The sequence below is a fragment of the Epinephelus fuscoguttatus genome, linkage group LG8 (genome assembly GCF_011397635.1).
Source record: "Epinephelus fuscoguttatus linkage group LG8, E.fuscoguttatus.final_Chr_v1".
Lineage (NCBI taxonomy): Eukaryota > Metazoa > Chordata > Actinopteri > Perciformes > Serranidae > Epinephelus > Epinephelus fuscoguttatus.
The window spans coordinates 32,315,728-32,336,117 of record NC_064759.1 but is presented as its reverse complement, the minus strand read 5'-3'; the positions used below and the strand labels follow the sequence as shown (position 1 = coordinate 32,336,117).

The following is a 20,390-nucleotide window of genomic DNA, read 5'->3' as shown; positions in this document are numbered from 1 at the left end:
ATCAACACAGCGAGGTGCAGCCAGATCGAGGAGGTGTGTAATTGCACAAAGACACTCGCGCTAATATAGCCGGGAGAGCGAGTGTGTGTGACTGACTCAGCCGACACGAGACACGTTGTGAGTGTGAGGAATGGAAGTCATAACACTGCAGCATGGCGTCATCCATACAAAGGCTGGCACTGTAAGTACTCTATCAGAAACTTGAGACATGAGGGCGAGATGAGAGATCAAATTCCTGATGCAGACGCTTCACCTGCAGGGCTGCCTGAGGAAGAAAACCCCACAACTTGCTGGGCGGTCATCCAGAGGTCATTGTACACAACGAATCACTTTCAGCTCTCGCTAAAGCTAAATGTTAAGGCCGTGGTATACACTGAAAGGAGTGAGACCTCAAGCTTAAGAACATAAAACAGCACACAAAGCAGAGAGTGCTTGTAAGAAGTGGTGAGAAAAAGCAGTGGCCACAATGCAACAGAAGAGATTGAAGGACTTGGATGATGTACAGTGGAAGCTGCTTGATTAGCCAAAAAGGTGCAGACATCTTCTGTCATGCTCGGCAAGCAACTATGCAAACAATCATTTAGAGGAGACAGGAACAAAGTAAATGAAGTGAGGAGGAAAACGGTAACGGTTTACTGCACATTTTTTCACTGATCTTAGACAATCACAAGCTGGCTGTGGAAATCAAAAAGGTTCAGCCAATAGACCTGTTTGTGCTAACAATGCTGAAGTTACACTTCATCCTGCGAAGTTGTGTTATCTGAAGAAACCTGCTAAAGTACAGACAGGTGTGTTGAAAATGTGGCATGTACTGCACTCATGTGCATTAGATTCTGGCTCTGACGAATGATGCAAGCAACTTTAAATTTAAGTAATAGCTCTGTTTTGATTACAGTCTCCATCTTGCCAAGATTCACAGTAACACCTCTCCACTGCCCTGTCACGAAAATCAATGTCACTTTTTAAATGCACAGTGTTAAGATACACAGAGTTTTCTTGTTAGCAGCATTGCAGCTTCTTCCTGTATCAAATGAACAGCTGTGTTAATTATTGGTTGGTACAGTGTGGCCAGTCAGGAGGCTGTATCAAGCAGAACAGACACCCATCTGATTTTGTTCCAAGAAGACAGGCAAAAGTACACTGCCGTCATTAATATAACACTGATTCTTTCAGAACGGGCCCTCCGAAGGCCAGTCACAAGCCTAGCATGAGTTCCTTACAGTACAATAGGCACCCTTACAGGCTTATCATCCCCGTCATCTTCATCATTATAATAATCATCAGCAGTATGATGTGGCTCAGTCATCAGTTACAAGTATGACACAAGTGACTTTTCTTCTCCTCTTAAAATTTTCGCAAACATAAAAGCAGGCCTGTTGCAGAGTATGTGCTAACAGTGAGACAGGGGCGTTTTGGATCTCACCTCTGCCATTCTTAAGTGTAACCCAAAAAGTAAATCCTATTACACTGAGTTAGGATTTGACATGGGTATGATTGCTTTAATCTGTCGCCATGCTACAGAGTCAAATTTTATGTTGAGTTGGGTGCACCGCCATGACAAATGAACACACAACCACAGATGTATGACTGTTAACAACTGCTTTGGGGTTTATTTTACAATTGAGAAAGAAATGAAACAAACTAATCGGTGCTAAAAAGTTTTTTTTTCTTTTTTTTTTTACAATATTGTCGATAAAACATTGAAATGTATAGTCATTGTGCATCGCTTATTTATTTTCCACACCATTTCATGCATCAAATTGGATGCAAGTATAATTAAAATCATTTCTGTAAACCAAGCCAAAGAAGCTAAATTTGTATTTTCTTTAAAAAAAGGACATTTTGTAGCTCTACAGCATATATCTATATACACCATCTGTTTTTATTTTTTATCATTTTTGTATATAAAATGACAATATAAAAGTTAGAGAATGCACACACCTTAAGATACAAAGAATGTTGAGCCGTTTCAAATGGTAAGATATGTCTTATGGAGTACTGACATTTTCACTGGTAATCATTTACATGTAACGGACTGTTCTCTTTACAGTTGAATAAAGCGACACAATTTAGAAAGAGAATGTTGTAACAAACCATACAACTGGAAAATTGCTATAAGGTGATACTTCACAACAAGGAAAAGTTTTTTGAGCAAACTTGCATACTGACGGCCATTCATTTTTCACTGATTGACTCGTAACCAGAAGCAGCATTTCAGTTTTTCCAAATGTTCACGTGATCTTTTTTTTCTAATACACTGACAGATTTATGAGCAGGCCATTCATCATCAGAAACATTGCAGTGACAGGAACCCAAAAAGGAGAAGGGGGGAAATGATAATCCTTGATCTTTGAAATCAATCTGATTTTGACAAATGCAAGATATTCAAAACATGGTCTCTTTACAAATTCAAAATTCAACTGTCTAAGGTGCTACTTCAGTCTTTCAGGGTATTCTTTCATTCTTTTGGTGTATACATTTAATTTTTCACCTTCTTCATATCAAGTATTATACAGTTTTCTCTTCCACTAATTCTTTTTCCACTCACCACTCTTACCATTGAAGCAGTAGTTGTATTTTTGCCATGAAAAGATTAAAATCTTGTGTTTAACCTTGATTCACTAAAATACATGCACAGATCAGACAAATAGCATATAAATATATTACAAAATAAGTGTAAAAAAGCTTGGCAGAACAAAAACAAATCAACATGAAAAGACATGGTCCAGTCAGGCAGTTATCACAACAAAAAAATAATAAGACCGATTTTTTTTTCTGGCGGCTCAGTTCGGCCCAGTGCAGTAACTGTGAACAATGTCATTTTAGTGCAATGAAATTCTAGTCAGTTCCACAGCTGTCAGTCTCTACGCTCAGCTCGAGACCCCACTTAAACCTTCTCCATCTTGTCTAGCTTCTCCAGTTTCTCCAAAGCAGTGACAAACACCAGGTGGTCCTCTGGAGACTTGCCATGGGTCTTGCTGAGGTGCAGTTTGACTGCGTGTTTGCTGACGAATGTCCGATTGCAAAGTCTGCACTGGTACACAGAGCCTGTGTCGTCCTCTGCCGTGGTCAAGGCTGACAGGGGGCTGCCGAATGTCATTTTGTCTGTGATCACCTTTGAGGCAGCCTGCTGCTCCCGAAGGTGCTCAGCTGACAGCTTGGACAGGTCCTTCAAGCTGAAGCCCAGGTGAGACTCCAGGTGGCTGATGTAGGAGGAGGGAGTCCTGAACTGGGAGGCACAGTCACCACAGAGGAACACAGGCTGGCACGAGTCCATGTTCTTGAGAAACTTGGTGCCCCCAGTCCGTCTCAGCTGGTACTTGACATTAGCCAGCCAGTGGGATATGGTGGTCATGGAGAGGCCTGTGAACTTACAGATGTGGACCCTTTCCTGGGGGCCCAGGTCAGTCATGGCATAGCGGCCCTCTGAGGTCTCCCTCAGGCTGGAGGCAAACTGTGCCTGGAGGATGAGGAGGTGCTGGGGATTCCAGTTGGACTGCCTCCCTTTCCTCTTCTGCACTGGGGAGAGGTCCTCTAGGGCATCCTCAAACGCACTGCCGTCAGCATCCGACTTCTCTGAGATGGAGGAGGGAGTTGAAGATTTGGGCGTCAGTCTCCCAGTGAGGTTTTTTACCATATCGGAAATGTCCATCAGAGCATTCTCTCTCAGAGGAGAGGACACTGAGTCAGGGAGGGAAATGAGGGGTTTGTTACCATTTACACTATTGTTGGTCAACAGCACATTGCTGCTGCTGTTGTTATTGTTATTGTTGCTGTTAACAGTGGATTTATTTTTACTCAGGTCTATGGGCTGGTCACTGTTTTCATACAACTGATAGTGGTTGACGGGCTCAGCTGGCTTGCCCTGAGGAGTTGGGTTGAAAGCTGGCTTATCCATCATGCTGTTGCTGATTTTGTAAAGCATAGATAGTGGGTCTGCAGCTGGGCTTACTGGTTTGGAGGCCTTACCCAGGTGTGTGTTCATGATTGACTGGAGTGCACTGAGAGGGTTAATGAAGGGACTTTCTGGTGAGTGATCGGTGATGATGCCAAGACTGTTGCCGTTAGTTACTGGGGATTGGCATGCCTCAGAGCCGTTCTTTGAATGGTTGTTGTGGCCATCTACAAGGCTCTCTTTGGGCTCCTTCTTGCAGATGAGCTCTGAATCTACACTGCCTGGGCTGCTACTTCTCATACCGGATGGTTTACCTACAGAAAGGTCATTTGGAGATGCTAATTGTTCTCTCTGCTCTCTCAGTGCAGGAGAGGGGGATTTTACTAACGACGGGGGCCGGCATCGTTCCAGGCTCACCATCTTCTCCTCCTTTTCTTTCTTCACAGTGGCAGCTTTCCCTGTCACTTTCTCTACAAGCTCCTCCATGGCAGTGACGTTGCTCCTGAGGGGGGTAGGGGAGGAAGGGCTCCGAGGCGAGTGGATGACTGAGTTGGGGTCATTTACCAGGCCTCGTAGCCCACTGTTAAACATTGGCTGCATCTGGACACTCTGGACCATTGGGGGTAGAACAGTAGCAGAGCTCTTCATGGCACCTTGCAGCTGGTAGGCTGCATGGATGCTAGAGTAGCCACCCCATGTCGGTGTGCCTGTCTGGGCTTTGCTGATGGCACTGGATACCGTGTTCTCAAGAGATTTAAGAATATCTAACCCTCCTTTTGGTGCCTCCTCTAGATCTTCTTCTCTAAGGTATTTGTATGATGTGGCATCAGACTCAGATTTCTCACCTGAATCATCTCTCTCCTCCTTGATTTTTCTCTCCACTGGCTCACCTGCTTCAACCTTCTCATCCTCACCTCCTTCCCTCTTTTCCTCTGAGCATGAGGAAAGGGCAGGGGACACCGGCTGGGACTTAACACCACTGGGAACAGGGAGTCTGGTGGTGGTCGGTGGCAGTGGGATAGACTGAATCTTCTCTTCTACCACTGGATCAAAAACCAGCTGTTTGCCCTTCTTGGATGCAGAATTTGTAACCTTCAAAAAGTGACCAGTAACCATCATGTGGGCAGTCAGCTGTTGCAGTGTATCATGAGAGCTCCCACACTCCATGCATTTGAGGATCTGAGCTTTACGAGCTTCAAACTGCCATGTGTAGCTGGCACCATTCTGGTAGCCGTAGCGGTTGTTTGGCGTAACATAGGGGTTAGCTGCAGATTTTGCGTCTTTGCCAACATCCCCTAGGGATACACTACCACCACCACTACTAGCGTGGATAGAGTCTGGGGAGCATGGGGAGACTATAGCATCTTGAATCGCTCGTTTTTTAGCTGAAGTGGGCACCAGTTTAGTGGCCAAGGCTGGCACTGGTTCTTTGAGAGGCACTTTCTGGTAATGCTTGGTCTTGATCATATGAACACTGAGATCTTGCAGAGACTCAAATGAGTGGCCACAGTACATGCACTTCAGCACCTTCTGGGCATCCTCTTTCCCCTCCATCTCCATCAGGGAGCGCTTACGTGGTTTGGACCAGCGCTTTCCCTGATCCTCCTCTTTGTCCTTGTTGTCATCTCGATAGTGGCCCGTCTCATTCATGTGGACTGTTAAACCTACCAGTGTGTCATAGGCAGCGCTGCAGTCTTTGCAGCGAAACTTGCTTGCACCAGTGAAAACAGAACCATACAGCTTGTTGTTCTGCCGGTAGAGCTGCACTGTGCTGAAGAGGCTAGGCTCTGGTAAAAGGTGGTAGGGGGTCTGCTGAAGAGTTTTGGCAAGAGCTGCCTGGTGCCAGTCATAGGCTACACCACTACCATTACTAGCCCCACCACTGCTGCTCCCACTGCAGCTGGTTGCACTGTGGCTGCTAACAGAGCTAGCTGCTGTGCCATTAGTGTTGCCACTCGCACTGCTTGTGTGGTTGACAGTGGTGCTGGAGCTCCTGCCGTTATGGTGACTGCTAGCCAAGTTGACCGCACTGCTCTTGTTTGTGGTTGTAGTCGTGGAGACAGAAGCAGTGGGAGCAGGCTCTGGAGTTGTGAGGGCACTGTTGACACTGCCAGCTGCAGCAGGCTTGGATTTCATGATGTCCATTGTGATGCTGGACCAAGAGGCATCTGAGATGAGGTTTGCATAGACGGCTTTCATCTGTGCCAGGCTATCCTGGAAAGAGAGGCCGTTGTTGGGGCGGAAGGGCAAAGCCGTGCCTTCCCTCTCCTGACCATCCCTGGAAGAGGTGCTCTTGAAGTCCGTCAGCCGATCGCTGGTATCACTGAGCGGGGACCCGTATCCAGCATCAGGGTTAGTGCCATTGCTGAGTGGAGAGTCTCTGTAACTAGGCGGCTGGCCTCCATCCACATCTTCCTCTTCCTCATTGCACAGAAACTCAGTGTCCTGGCCATCTAATGAGAGGCCGTCATCCTGCAGGTGCTCTTCCTCATCGTGAACGTCTGCCTTAAGCTCGTCCTCGGGCATGTACGCTGGAGAGAAAGAGAGCAAGAGAGAGAAGACAAAAAGGGGGAGGAAAGAGGAAAATAAAAAGAGGTCAGCTCAGTGAAATTAAAGATTTACAGCACACCAACAGGACCAGTGTCAAAATAACATGGAATGAATACTCAACGATGGGAAACGTAGGCTTTTACTCTCATCCGTTGTTGGTGTGTCCATGTGTCTGTATGCATGCATGCATGAATTTGTGTGTATTTCACACACATGTGGCTCTGAAAGCCAGTGGTGAAAAAAGCCTCCAAGGGAAAAATAAATCACTGAGCTTCTGACAGTTGTCCTTTTCCTTCCCAACTCCCTATTCCTCCGCACATGCCTCATGTTCCCCAGGAAATGACTGGCTGTTTGGCCTTGTTAGCCAGCTGCATGCTTGCATGTTCAACTCCCCCTTTTCTCTTTTCTTTCTTTCCTCCCCAAGCTTTATTGCCTTTCACTCATCAAGTCAGTGAAGTTCAGCTGCTCACATGTTCAGGTTATGCAACTGATCAGGGAGGGAAAGAAACAAAACGCTAATTTGGAGATATTGCAGCTTTTCCTAAACCCACTCTGACGAGCTGAAGGTCATTTTCATTTGTGCTATTAAGCAGGAACTGGCAAAACAATGGCGCTTGGATGGAGAATGTCACAATGATTGTTGAAGGAAGGAGTCTGGAGCATTTAAAAATAAAACAACTGTTCTGTGATCCAAAATGGCATGGACTGTGCTTAACAGAAAGACGGATTAAAAATGGAAAGCAAAAGGGAACTAAAGAAGGCTGAGATGTAACAGGTTTACCAGTAAAATTTATAAAGGCAAATTAGAGAGGAGGCCAGACCATGTGTACGTAATGTATGTGTGTGAGTGTGTTCGCATGCTAGGGAAGACACAGCAAGCATCAGTAAGTAGGAGAGACAGGAGGTGGTTAGGGGAAGATCAAGTGAACGAAAAGATGTGGGGGAGAAAGAAAAAGTGAGCAGGAGGTGGTGGGCTTGGTGGGTGGGGAGACGGGGTGTAAGAGAAAAGGGAGAAAGAAGAGAGAGGGAGAGGGTGAGGGAGGCAGGGAGACAGGAAAGACGGCCCCCTAGCTTCTTCCTTTATCTCCTTCCTGCATGGTGAGATGTGTGTCCTAGATGCCAGTATCAGTCTCTCCTGATGAAACAGATGTGCTGTCAGCTTCAAACGGCACGCTAACCTGTCATATCATAATCTAAGTGGACATAATACCTGATATATATACACTGGCAACATTTACTGCTGCCTGAGAGGAGATGGGTGGAGGAGGTGGGGGAGGTGAGCAGCTGCACCGTCGACTGTGACTGTGCGATGATGTGCATGTGTGTGCGTGTGAGTGCCTCGGTAAGTGCCTGTTTGCCCGCATGCTCACCTCCCCATGCCTACGTGTGTACTTTATGCACTCTGCAGCTCATGCATGTTTGCTCTTACAGTGCAAACCTGAACCCACCGACCATAATATTGCCTATAAGTCTGAGTTCGCTGTGTGCTACTGATACACCCTTCTCCAAATGAGCAACATACTCCCCTAACGCCTGACAGGATTTCAGTGAAATGAGAGCACTACAGGAGAACCTGGCTGCGCTTCAATCCCACTGACAGACTGAGACCGAGACAGTTTCTAAAACTCCTGAAAATCCCTAACACAGCAGATTAGCATTATGTGCTGTACTCTCTACAACACATCTGCAGAGTGTCTTCTGTTACAGTGCCTTCCCCCTCGCTAACCCGCTTCCAGAACAGGAGGCTATCAATACATATCAGCCATTTAATATACAAAGCATCCTGCAGGAACGGCTATTCGTTCCTCACGAGCCCACACGAACAGTGCAAACATACAGTAGGAATTACCTATGTGAGTCACTCATAACGGCTGCAGCCAAAAAATAGCTAAACCCCGATAGCTGGCAGTGCTTAATACATACACTCACACACACACACACACACACACACACACATACACACACATACAGCAGGAATGAGAAGCAGCAGATCAGAAATATCACTGGGTGAGTGACAAAACAGACTGCAGCAGGGAGGGGCTTCGAACAATGAGCAGGTCGCCAGGGAACCCTTTGACGATCCCTGTCAATCAATGCCTGTCCTGCCATGTTGTCATGGAAACAACAAAGAGGGAGATATCAAAAGCACACAGACAAAAGACTGGCAGAGACAGACATCTGTAAAAATCACAGGCGGCAAGTGGACGGTTTCGCAAAGCATAAATGTACAATATTAGTGATTAAACGTGAGTCTGAAATAAATGATCCCCCTCGTCTCTTTTGAGATGCTGCATCTATTCTGACAGGATGCTAAAAATCTGAAGCACGTGGAAGAGCAAAATATTAAGAGCCACACATCAACTCTATCTGTTCAGTCACTGCAACTTGAAGATGTGTGATTCTGACTGGCGACCAGATTAAGCTCCTTCTCTCGTCCTGGACGCACATATGCAGAGCAACACCAGCAGCAAAGGGGCGGGCTCGGGAAGGGGCAGGGCTGGCGTGCCGTCCCTGGCGGTTTGGTTTGCCGAGCGGGTGATGGCTGTGAGCAGGGCCATCTGCACGGGCGCCAAAGCGCCTGTCACTTTTGCTCGGGGACGTGCCGCCATCAAGGAGACAGGCGGCAGCGTGGCCAGGATAGCACTGCAGACTCACTGTCAGAAGCAGCAGCGATCAAGCCCGCCACCAGCCATGCCAGATCACCAACAACACACACCAAGGAAGCCAGAATTAGCATTCAAGTGCACTGATCTCACAATACCTACACATATGGTTAATACACTGTTAGCAAAAAGGGATCTCAAATATGTAAAGTACCAAAAAGGGTTGTAGGAGTCCCTTTGGATGTTATAAAGAGCCTTTTTAAAAATGCATAATGCACAAATGGATTGACACTTTACGGTGCTGTAAAGCAGGTGTTATCAAAGGTTTTCATGTCTCAGGCTACCAAATATACTTTGGGACAGGCCTTTATTTTATTAGAGATAAGAGCTCAAGTGTGTTTTGTTCTCTTCTGCCTCATTTATTATTATTCTTATTTAAATAAGAGAGTTCCCGAAGGACCACCACAATTTAAGTACCCATGAAGCACCCTTGATTCTGTTATGTACCTAATATATGAAGATGGCAGATTTTGCATTTGAATCTGTGATCAGGTTTGTGCATTTAACATTGTTGCAAAGAGACCAGACCAGAGCCTAGTCTGCAGAACAGACGTCAATTTGATATGTTTTTTCTGACGAAAAGTCTGTGGTGAACGCCCTGTATCTTGCCTCGACACAACACTGGGCCTCACAACGGGACAACATGATCAACCTAAGAACAGATCATCTCTAAAACATTCCCCCTCACACACGGCTCAACTTTGTGTATGACTTGATTTTTGTAAACGATACCAAATGAAATACAACCAGCGGACACGTCAGCGTTTTGGCAGCGAGCAAAGCAGAAACATATCACTCCTTTTCAAAACTTTGCTATCTTTCCCCGCCCTACCCATTTTTTGCCTTCTCCCTTTGCTTTGCTGAGAGTCTGCCGGTTGTTAAATCAATAAAACTCTCTGTCAGGCTCGCGGAGCTTCACCATTTGGCCGATGTCAAAGCCAAACAAACCAGATAAGAAAAGGCAGAGAGGCGATGAAACGAGAGAGAGGAAAAAGAAGGGGATGAAACCAGTCAGCCTCCCCTCACCACCACCTCCACCACCAGCCCCATTTCTCCAACACCCCTCCTTCTATTTATTTACACACATTTCTTTATTTATTTGATGTGAGTTTGGGAAGAGGGGGCAATCACGGCAGTCATTTGCGGCACTAATGTCCAATCACGGGCCCCTTCACTCATGTGATTTAGGCAGTGTAGGAGTGGGTTCGCAGCAGAGAATGGTGGGGGGGTTAGATGGTGGGTGTGGGGGGGCCGAGGCCGTTTAGGCCGGCCCCTAATAGGAAACTGGCAGTCTTATTCCTTCCCCAGATTCTGTTTGTCACCCCGCTCTCCATTACGTGCCTCTCAACCCTGATGGCTTTGGACAGGAGCTGATCAAAAAGCCATCGCTTGACCTACACGCTGTGGCAGAACGAGACTCGCGCCCTGCACAGGGAGAGTGGGAGAGAGGGAGATGAGATAGACGAGGCGAGGGGGAGAAGGAGGGGTGTATGTCAGTGTATGTGTGGAGAGGAGAAAGAGTGTGGTGAGGAGGGAGGGGAGGATGGAGGAGGAATGAGGAGGGAGGAGGAGGGGGGGGGTGATAGCTCTCGGACCGGGACAAGAGGGCTGTAAATAAAATGACATTATTATTTCCTCTGTCCCGTCATGTAGAAAAGCCAATTATGGTAATGCTGCTGCCGGCGTGTCAGAGGGAATGCTGGGATGTGCTTCCCGTGAAGCGGCTAACATGAGAGCAATGCCCTGATCAGGAACACAGGCCTCAGTTTGACAAGAGACTGTACAGATAGGGAGAAGAAGAGAGAGAGAGAGGGAGAGAAACAAGAGAGAGAAAGAGGTATGAAGCTAACAACAAAGCTGCATCTGGGCCTTGTTTAAGGTTAATATTAAGCTATCAGCAGAAGAAAAGATTTCTTAAAATATGAAGTTTGAGGATCCAAAGTCTGAGGGGGGCAAAGTTTGTTCTTGCCATTTACTTGGTATTACCCTAATGGTATTTCATTCTCATTGCTACAGTCATATATTTAAAACATTCCAGTTACATGGAGTTGTGGACATCCCTTTTTATTTTTGGAAAAATACAACAAGCAACAAATCAAACACCCATGAGAAGGTGTGCCGTACAGAATCACACTAAGTGCAGTGCCACGATATGAACATGATTGAAAAGGCCTAACCTAAGGAAAAGCTATCAACCTGAAAAGTTCAGGAGTTCATGAATTATACTCTGTCACACCTCAAAATTTGACGAGATGAATTATGCAAAGACGACGGTGAGAGAGCCGGATATTGAGGGTGAAGGCGATCATTTACGTTAGAAGCTAATTCGTTCTCATCTCATCTCAGGCTTCTCCAGGTATCCCGTTCTCAAAAAATTCCTCCTACGCTTGATAGGGGGGCTCTCCTTAAAATAATACCTCAGCTACCTTTTCTCCTTTCACTCCCCTCCATCACCCCCTCTTTCTCTTTTTCCTCCCACCCTCCTCCTCCTCCTCTCTCCAGCCTTGCTCACATGCCCACATGGGCCCCTCCCAAGCGGAATAATGGGAGCATATGGCCTAGGCAGCACCTACAGGGCCTTAAATAACTGCTGCAGCATTCCAGCTCGCTGTACCAATTTATCTCTCAAACCCCCCACCCACCCCCCACCCCCCACCCTCACCCCATTTCAAAACACTTCTAGCCTGAGTTGAGCTCAGCAGACAGCAGGCGGATGGGACATGTTGTTCTTGAGACACACAGCTACATTATGGACTGACGTAGAAAGTGGTGTGAATGTGAATAAGTGCTGTGCCAACAGGATTAGTGGTGGAATTCTGTATTATTGATATTCATTGAGTCAACCAGCAGCCTTTCCGGTGATCGTTTGCACCGGTGGCTCCACGCAAACACTTCAAGTCACGCTGAGTTACAGTTAGCCCGTAGCATTATGTAAAGTCACAGCACTGATGTTTTAGAGAGCAGTTTGTTAGTGTGTTTTGCCTTGCAAGCAGGATGGCAATGTTGGATTGCCTGCCAGTCTGAAGTCCACATCTCGACAACTAGGGCTGCAACTAGGGATTATTTTTGTTGTCGAGCAATCAGTTTATCGATTAATCGATTAGTTGTTTGGTCTATAAAGTGTCCCAAAATCGTGAAAAAATAATAATAACAATGCATTTTATTTAGAGCACTCAAGAACACCTTACAAGACACGGCTGAAAAAAAGCAAGCACTAGACAGAAATTGTAACTATAAAAATTAGGTATAAAATCATCATCATAAAGTCATCATCAGTGCAGTGTGTCTCCATTAAATCAGACCGAGTAAGCCATCTTGAAAGGATGCCTTTTTAGACGGGATTTAAAAGTAGAAAGAGAGTCAATATTGCGAATGTCGTGGGGATGAGAGCTCCAGAGGCGGGAGGAAGAACGGCTGAAGGCTCTGGAACCCATGGTAGTCAAGAGGGCAGATGGTGATGCAAATTGGATTGCAGAAGAGGATCTAAGAGTACGTATGTTTTAAAGTGTTTCCCAAAGCTCAAGATCAGGTCCTCATTTTCTTGTTTCATCCACAAACCAAACATATTCAGTCTACTGTCATAGAGGAGTTAAGAACCAGGAAATATTCACATTTAAGAAGCTGGAATCAGAGAATTTTGAGCCTTTTTTTAACTAAAAGAATCATTAACACCAATTGAATATCAAATGAGTTGGCGATTAAGTTAATAGTTGACAACTAATTGATTAATTGTGCAACCACTGCAGCTCTGTTGACGACTACTGGCCAGGCAGAGATGGGAGAGAATTCTTCCTGAACTCAGAGGGACTGTTCTGTTACTGAACGGGTTCAGGTTCAATGTCTTTATCGGCTAATGCTGTTTTATCACCACTTTGGGGAGAATATTGATCGTCTACTTGCTAATGTTACTTTGAATAAAGTATCAGCTAAATACCAAAACAAGCACACTTTTGTAAAGTAAGGTAAGGTCAGAGGTCAGGCAGGGAGCCAGCGCTAAGCTTGTTCAGGTCATGCTCTCGTGAAAATATGTCAATACGACCCGCAGATATCCTTCTATCTGACCTCCACAGAGTGATGTATGAATTGATGGGAGGTCTAGGTGAGTATTTATGCATACTATGATTGTGTACGGGCAGGTGATACAAGAGGCATGTGGGCAGGTTTGAATGTGTGTGTGTGTGTGTGTGTGTGTGTGTGTGTGTGTGTGTGTGTGTGTGGTAAGTGAGAGAGAGTGAGTGTGAAAGGTGCTGCTGTTTTATTTATAGAGCAAGCGCTATTTATACCCAACTCAAAGATCAGTTCAGAGAAGCAGCTTGTGGGCCACAGCCAAGATCACTCTCCATTACTGTGCATGCACAAAACCAAGTCTCACACACACATACACACTCACGCATACTGGAAGCCGGGGCTGCAAGCTCAATCGTCTCCGCTTTTTACACATGCATGCAGTAACAACACAGGGAGACATTTACAGTATATCCAGCCGTGTGTTAGTTGGTGAAGGGGTGGAGGAGGGTGGGGAGATGGTGGTTGGGGGGGAGGGGGGGGGGGGTTGAGCCCACACTGACTGACTGAGTGTTCTTCATGGAGTACAGCAGGCTTTAACATGCTGGGGGATCAATACAGTGAACCAGCGCCAATCGATTGCAATTCATCTGGCTCTTTTTTTTTAAAAATTTCATTCTCACCCACTCACACTGCGCACTGAGCTGCTGCTGCTGTCCTGCGAGGCAATACATAAATAAACATGCACACACACATATGCATACACATGAACACATAAACACAATAGCACGCGCACACACCTGAGTGGCTGGAACGATTGCACCCTCCGTGCAAACGCGGGTTCAATAAACCCCGTATGGAATTTATTTATTTTTATTGAGCATATCAGCCCATCCTGGTCTTCTCTGCATAACAAGGCCTGTATAATTAAACCATAAATTTCAGTGCGCTCCTTTAATTACCACAGACAATGTCAGGAGGCAGCAGAGTAAACAAATGGCTTTGAAGTGAGCAAGAAAAAAAAATGCTTCGACACAGCAATGGAGAAGCTGTTCATTTTGGTGGGGATGTTGTTGCACTTGAAAAGGATGAAATGTTCAAAAGAGTGTACGTGCATGGGGAGTACAGTATGTATTTTTTTCCCCCTCCTGCCTTTTCTAAGAATGCTTTTGAGGGATGCAGGTTTGCTGTGGAGGGAAGGGAGGAATAATCAGTGCAAGTGTATCGCTGCGAGCATGACGATGTGCAAATATGTATATTTGGATGAGCATGGCACGCTTACGACAACTAATAAAGTATGTCAGGAAGTGTGTGTGTGTGTGTGTGTGTGTGTGTGTGTGTGTGTGTGTGTGTGTGTGTGGATGTGTGTGTGTTTAAGCAATTGTTTTTCCTGAACACACAGAAGGCACCGGTTTGTTTTTGTATGTAATTTATTGGGAGCCACGGGTTCTTGTCCCTCTTGACCACGACTGGAGACATCTGCAGATCGGTGTGTCTTAACAGTATATATATGGCAGTGTGAGTGTGTGCGTGTGTGTGTGTGTGTGTGTGTGTGTGTGTGTGTGTGTGTGTACGCTTTGGGTCAATGTCAACACACAGACCTGCTTCCCAGCAGCTTAGCTAATTACACAAGAGCCCTGAAGGCCACTTAGAACAGGTTAGCTAATTAACAAACAGGCTGATTGCAGATTAATTGAGAGGTGTTCCTAATCTTCACCCCTAAACGCAATGACAAATGCTAACTGGCGCTAATTAGGCCGGTATGGAGAGCCGAGAGTGGAGGTTGTATTTACAGTTACCGTCGCTCATATGGACGTGTGGCTTATATCCAGCTGGCTTTTACAGATCTGCCAAGCAAATAAAACTTCAGTGAAACTAGTCAGATGCTAAAGTGTGTACAAAACAGTCTCAACAGCTCGCAGTCTAAACACTCCAGGTGTAATTTTAAATGATCTTTTTAATGAGTTTGTAAATTAGCTCTTTGATATTATTAAAGTTGTTCTTATTATTTTCAATTTTGGTGATAAAAGTAGCGATTTATTTTAATTATTGCTTGAAATTTTATTTATTCAGGTGGTTTATTTTTACTTAAGTTCACGCTAGTGTTATCAAATATGTCAAATACACATCTAATCTGAATGTTTTATTAGTTTCAACACTAATTTTTCCCAATATCATTACTATCATTATTAATTTCTTGATGAATTAATGATTTATATCTTTTTTTTTTTTTTTTTTTTTTTGTAGGTTGGTGCATATGCAGCCAAATGGAAGTTTCAGGTGTCCTTTCCCAGAAAATTTTGAGCACTGAACACTGAATTTCCTGCATTCTGGTGAATTTGTATGCACCATTTTGTGCATTTTATGCATCGATTTATAGTGCAAGTCTCTTTAATTAAGTCAAAATAAAAGTCCTCTTCTACTTTCATGCTGTTGTTTTTTTTGTTATAAATATTTAGTGGGACATGACTCCTGTGTCCCACCTGGACCGTGCTGCTGGGCACATTATTCACATTATCCCGATAATGGAAATTTGCCAGGATCAACTTATTGTGAGTGATTTTTATTGCAAACCTTAATAAAATAGTGTAGCGTCCCATCCCTACTTCTTATACTGAGATAATGTATTATGATAAGTAGTATACTGTAACTACTTTTATAGTGTTCCATAGCTGTGGATCTTAATTACATCACACATACGTACATATTTCAGCAATCTCTTTGTCTAAGCTCTACATTCCAAGTTACCTGTGATCATAATCTCCTGCACTTCCTTGGAAAACTCCCCCTCATATGTTCACTGAATGCAGTGTTAAGACTATAATGTTTGACCTTTCTGTGTGTGTGTGTGTGTGTGTGTGTGTGTGTGTGTGTGTAGGATCTGGGTGCATTAAAGTCTGCTCCAACATGAATAGCGTGCGTAGATCATGAAACCTGAAACGGCTGCTACATAAAGGGCTGCGGTGGATTACAACGGCAAAATGAAGAGAAATAGGCCCCTCAGCAGGGATCTGAACCAGCACCCATCTGTGTGACGATCACCTGCCAATAGAAAATAGGCTCCCTCACCACCCCCCTCCACACATACACACACTCAATCTTGCAATTTTCACAGCCACTAAAACTACTCCCCAAGGCCCGACTTCTTCCAACTTCCATCTGCCTGGATACATTTATCATACAGTTCCCTTGTCTATCACACACACACACACACACCTGTGCCTTTTAAGCTGCCCACTCCCCCCCCAAACACACACACACTCTCAAATTCCACCTGGCCTTTTTCAACCTCTGACCCCACCCTCACCCAAGTCTCCCTCCCTCCTATAATCCTTCCCTCCATTCGTCGACGCCTTCGCTTCCTTCTGTCTTCTACACCACCTGCGCTTTTTAAATCCCCACATCAGGATGGACCACTTTACCTGCACACACACACACTCATGATTGCCAGTAAATACACACACATAAGCACATGCAAGCACCCTCACCTAAATCCCAGGAAGCACACACCAACATACACAAGTATGTACAAACACACACACACACATGCACTGTCCCTGACAAGACAACAGCCAGCAGCAGCTGCTTCCATCTCCTAGCAACGGCCGGCCTGATAGATGACCCAACGATGGATAATTACCGTAAATCACCACAGCTCACACACGAAAGGAGAGAGAGGGGCAAGAGAGCTCGAGAAAGAAATGGAGAGAGCGAGAGAGTAGGGACTGAAAGGGATCAGAAATAGAGGGCTGGGACTGGTCATGTGTGCACTAATGCACCTTGATGAGCTCAAATTCGTCTGCCTTTTAAAGCACACACACGATGTAGAAATGTAGACTCTTGTGTACCAACACATACGCACAATTCATGCACAGTGGCACACAAAATAAACCTGTATATCTGCACAAATGCTCATAAAAATGCACATATATATATATATATATATATATATATATATATAAGTGCATGTTCACTTTGTTTACAACACACAAACACACATACACGTTGTCAGCATTGTCGCTGTAATCTGAAACCACAGGCCCCACCTCCCTACAGAGGCACATGTCTGTCACAGATTCACCTCTTTTACACAGAGGCGCCAATCACAGGCCAAGCGGTACTGCAGGGTGAGTGTAAGTGCTTCTCCGTAGAGCAGGGAGTGTGATATACTGGACAAAATTAATACAAAACTGACACCTGACAGAATGGATTTTCTTTGTTAGTCTAATATATGATGTTGTTACACGAGCTGCACCTATAAGTCTCCCCTGTATATGACTTTTAGTTAACTTGATTTCTAATAACTTATCTTTTAATCCTCCAATAATGATGATAAGTATTTGCAAGGCATGACAACTGTTTGTATTTCACGTGTTCTAAATTAAGCAACACAATAAACTACCTTCAGAAGTTTTAATAATTGCACTCCGGTAAAAGTTTACTCCAAATTATCAACAGATCTCCGATATGCACACGCAGCTGCTCCATTTACTTCCCTTTCATTTTCTGCTCTCTCAGACATGCAATCTGTCCCTCTCTTTCCCTTCTTTCTTTCCTCGCTCCCCCCTCCCCACCCTCCCTCCCTCCCTCCTACCCTCCCTGTGCGAGTCCTGGCTGCTGCAGACATTTGATCTGGCTGCCTTGTGATAGATTGACAGGTAATGAGGAGGTTGAAGGGGCGTTGGAGACAGGAGCAGGTGTTCAGCACAGTCTTTTTGGCCAGCGCTAAGCTGCCATGTCCTTCACTGCTGCACCGCACCACTCCGCTTCCTCCCTCTCTCACTCATTCTTTCCCTCCTTCTCTCCTTCCTCCTTTCCACCATCCCCCTCTTTCTCTTCCTGAGAGAAGAGGACTATGCAATCCATCACACGGTGACACTGTCGGACATAGACTGTCTTTATATGGGGAAAAACGCATGGGCTGTGGAAATAAATAGAGAAACGAACATCGAGTCCCATGCTGGCAGCAGCAAACTAGGCCTCGGACTGATCAGTCAAACTGTGTCGAGGAGAGGATGAGACTGATTTGGAGCATCCTGCGTAGAGGAGACCGATATGGGTTTTTGAGATGCTGATACTGGTACCGACATGACATCCATCATGCTGAAAAGATTTCATTATCATGCGTAGCCACTCAAAATGCACTCTAGTTAGATTAGAAAAGCATCTGAAATAGCATTTCAACCATGATACCGTTCCAAAAGTCTCGTGAAAGCCAAACTAATGACATTCCTTTAGATTTAGCAGCTCTGCAAAGTGGGGAGCGCAGGTTTCATTGCAGGATTTACACACTTAAGTTGGTGAGTAAATCCTCCCACACCACACTGAGATGCATTTTTCCGGTCAGACACCTGAAATAAAAACATTACTAACACAGTCATCTTCACCTACTGTAGTCAGGCAGAAGGCTTCACTACACCACATCAGAGGTGGGCAGCCATGTCTGGCCGAGCTCCAACAAGAAGCCAATATCAGCAAACATACAGTATACAGTATATCGGTCTGACGCTACACCTATCTGAGTCACTCTACACTTTGACCTGTTTGAATCCTGCTGACATAGCGAAGCACCGCTGTGCATCATACCTCACAAACTAAGGAGGAGGAAAGAGCAGAGAAGAGGAGGAGGATGAGTGGGAAGAAAAAGCAGAAATCTGAGGCTGTGGAGAAGTAGGGACGAGCTGAATCGAAACATGGGCTGCAAGCATTTTTTAAATGTGCAGTTAAGATTATTTGCTTTGTTTCTGAGGGTGAATTGTTGCTTTGCTGCATTAAGGCATTGTTTTGGTTGCATTACACAACTTAAATTGTCAAGCAAAGCTAAATCACAATGATATACATCTCCTTCATTGGTCAGGAATTTAGTGCAGGCAATACATTTGTTCTGGGGTCGAACTTGTCTTTAACTTGTACTTCATGGCAGGTTTGATCCAAAATGACTAGAGCTGCTTGGTAACTATTCCCCAGCAGGGCTGTAATCACCTATTGACATTAGGAGGGACCATTTTCAATCTAAACCTTCTGCAACCCAACCCTTCACAGGGGTCTGGGAGGGAATACACCAGGAGACATTTTTAGAAACTGAAAAGTGACAATTTTAGAGCGTTTAGTAACAAAATTTTTGGATCACGAGTCCTCCAAGTTTTCATGACTCAGTGCCATTTTAGGAGCCAGCATATGACTGAAGGCCACACAGGAAAAGTGCACACACTATGGCTTTTTTATGACCGTTTTATGACATACTAACACTTAACCAAAATTATAACAGTCAACAGTGATATTGCCTACGCAACACAAATATCATATTCTAGTTTTTCACTTAAGATTTGACAGTAATGAAATAGAGAGACAGTGTTTTACACTGATTGTACCTACACACGGCAGTTTAGTGATGGCTTCTGCTGGTGTATGGCAACACCACGTGGACAAACCACATGCAGAGCTGCAGCACGCCGTAATATTAGAACCCATTCATACCGAAATCTGTTGAGTTTATTTAGGATTATGATTACATTTGCTAATGATTATTTAGGACAGCGGTGTGTGGTTGCCTATTGTAGCACGGTAATTTTTTTCTTTGTTGTGTGCCCCAACATGTATTACAATTACTGCTTAGATACCCAGCGTACCGGAAAACTTTCTCTGTCAAATTTCTGCGTGACATATGGCTAACAGCTAAGATGGAAACCAACAGTTCTGCTAAAGCTACTGTAGCTTTGAAAACACCTTAAATGCTTTGAGGGTGGAGCTTGCATTGTCGTCATAGGAGCCAGAGGACAGAGACAGTGGGGGGAAAACAAGGCCTGAGCCTATAAATCCACCCCTCCAGTTTATTACCCAACATTAAAGGACATGTCACCCTCCTAAATCAGCAGGCCGAGAGGAGACAGCAGGGCTAAAACAGGGAGCATTTGCATGTTCCCTCAAACATTCCTGAGAGGTGAACAAACCGCTCGACCACCTACCTCCACTTATATCAACATCACAGTTCAAACAATTTGGGATTACGCACTGCGTGATGGATGCCATTCGGTTGCTGTCATGATGGATCTTTCTGGATACAAGGAGAAACTTATGTGTCCTGTTATCAAGGTTTTTGTTTTTAGCTTTTTCCTGCAAATGGATTTAAACATCCAGCACCTGGTCAGGCGTCTGACCAGCTTTCCTACTTATTCATAGCTCCAAAAACAGCTTCACCTGGACAGTCATACAGACAGTTTAATTATTTCAAATAACGCTAGATAAGAGTGTGTAGAATTAAAGAGGAAGCCACCAAG

The 20,390-nt window shown here is 44.9% G+C and overlaps 1 protein-coding gene across 2 annotated transcripts in view; it reads right to left on the bottom strand.

The window, feature by feature from the left end:
• Positions 1-1,608: 1,608 nt before the first annotated feature.
• Positions 1,609-20,390, bottom strand: part of LOC125892820 (teashirt homolog 1-like) — a 37,875-nt gene continuing 19,093 nt past the window's right edge. For both annotated transcript variants that reach the window (XM_049583080.1, XM_049583079.1), the window contains exon 3: positions 1,609-6,426. In XM_049583080.1, the coding sequence (XP_049439037.1) occupies positions 2,888-6,426 (3,539 nt within the window). In that variant the 3' untranslated portion in view covers positions 1,609-2,887. The remainder of the gene's footprint in view (positions 6,427-20,390) is intronic.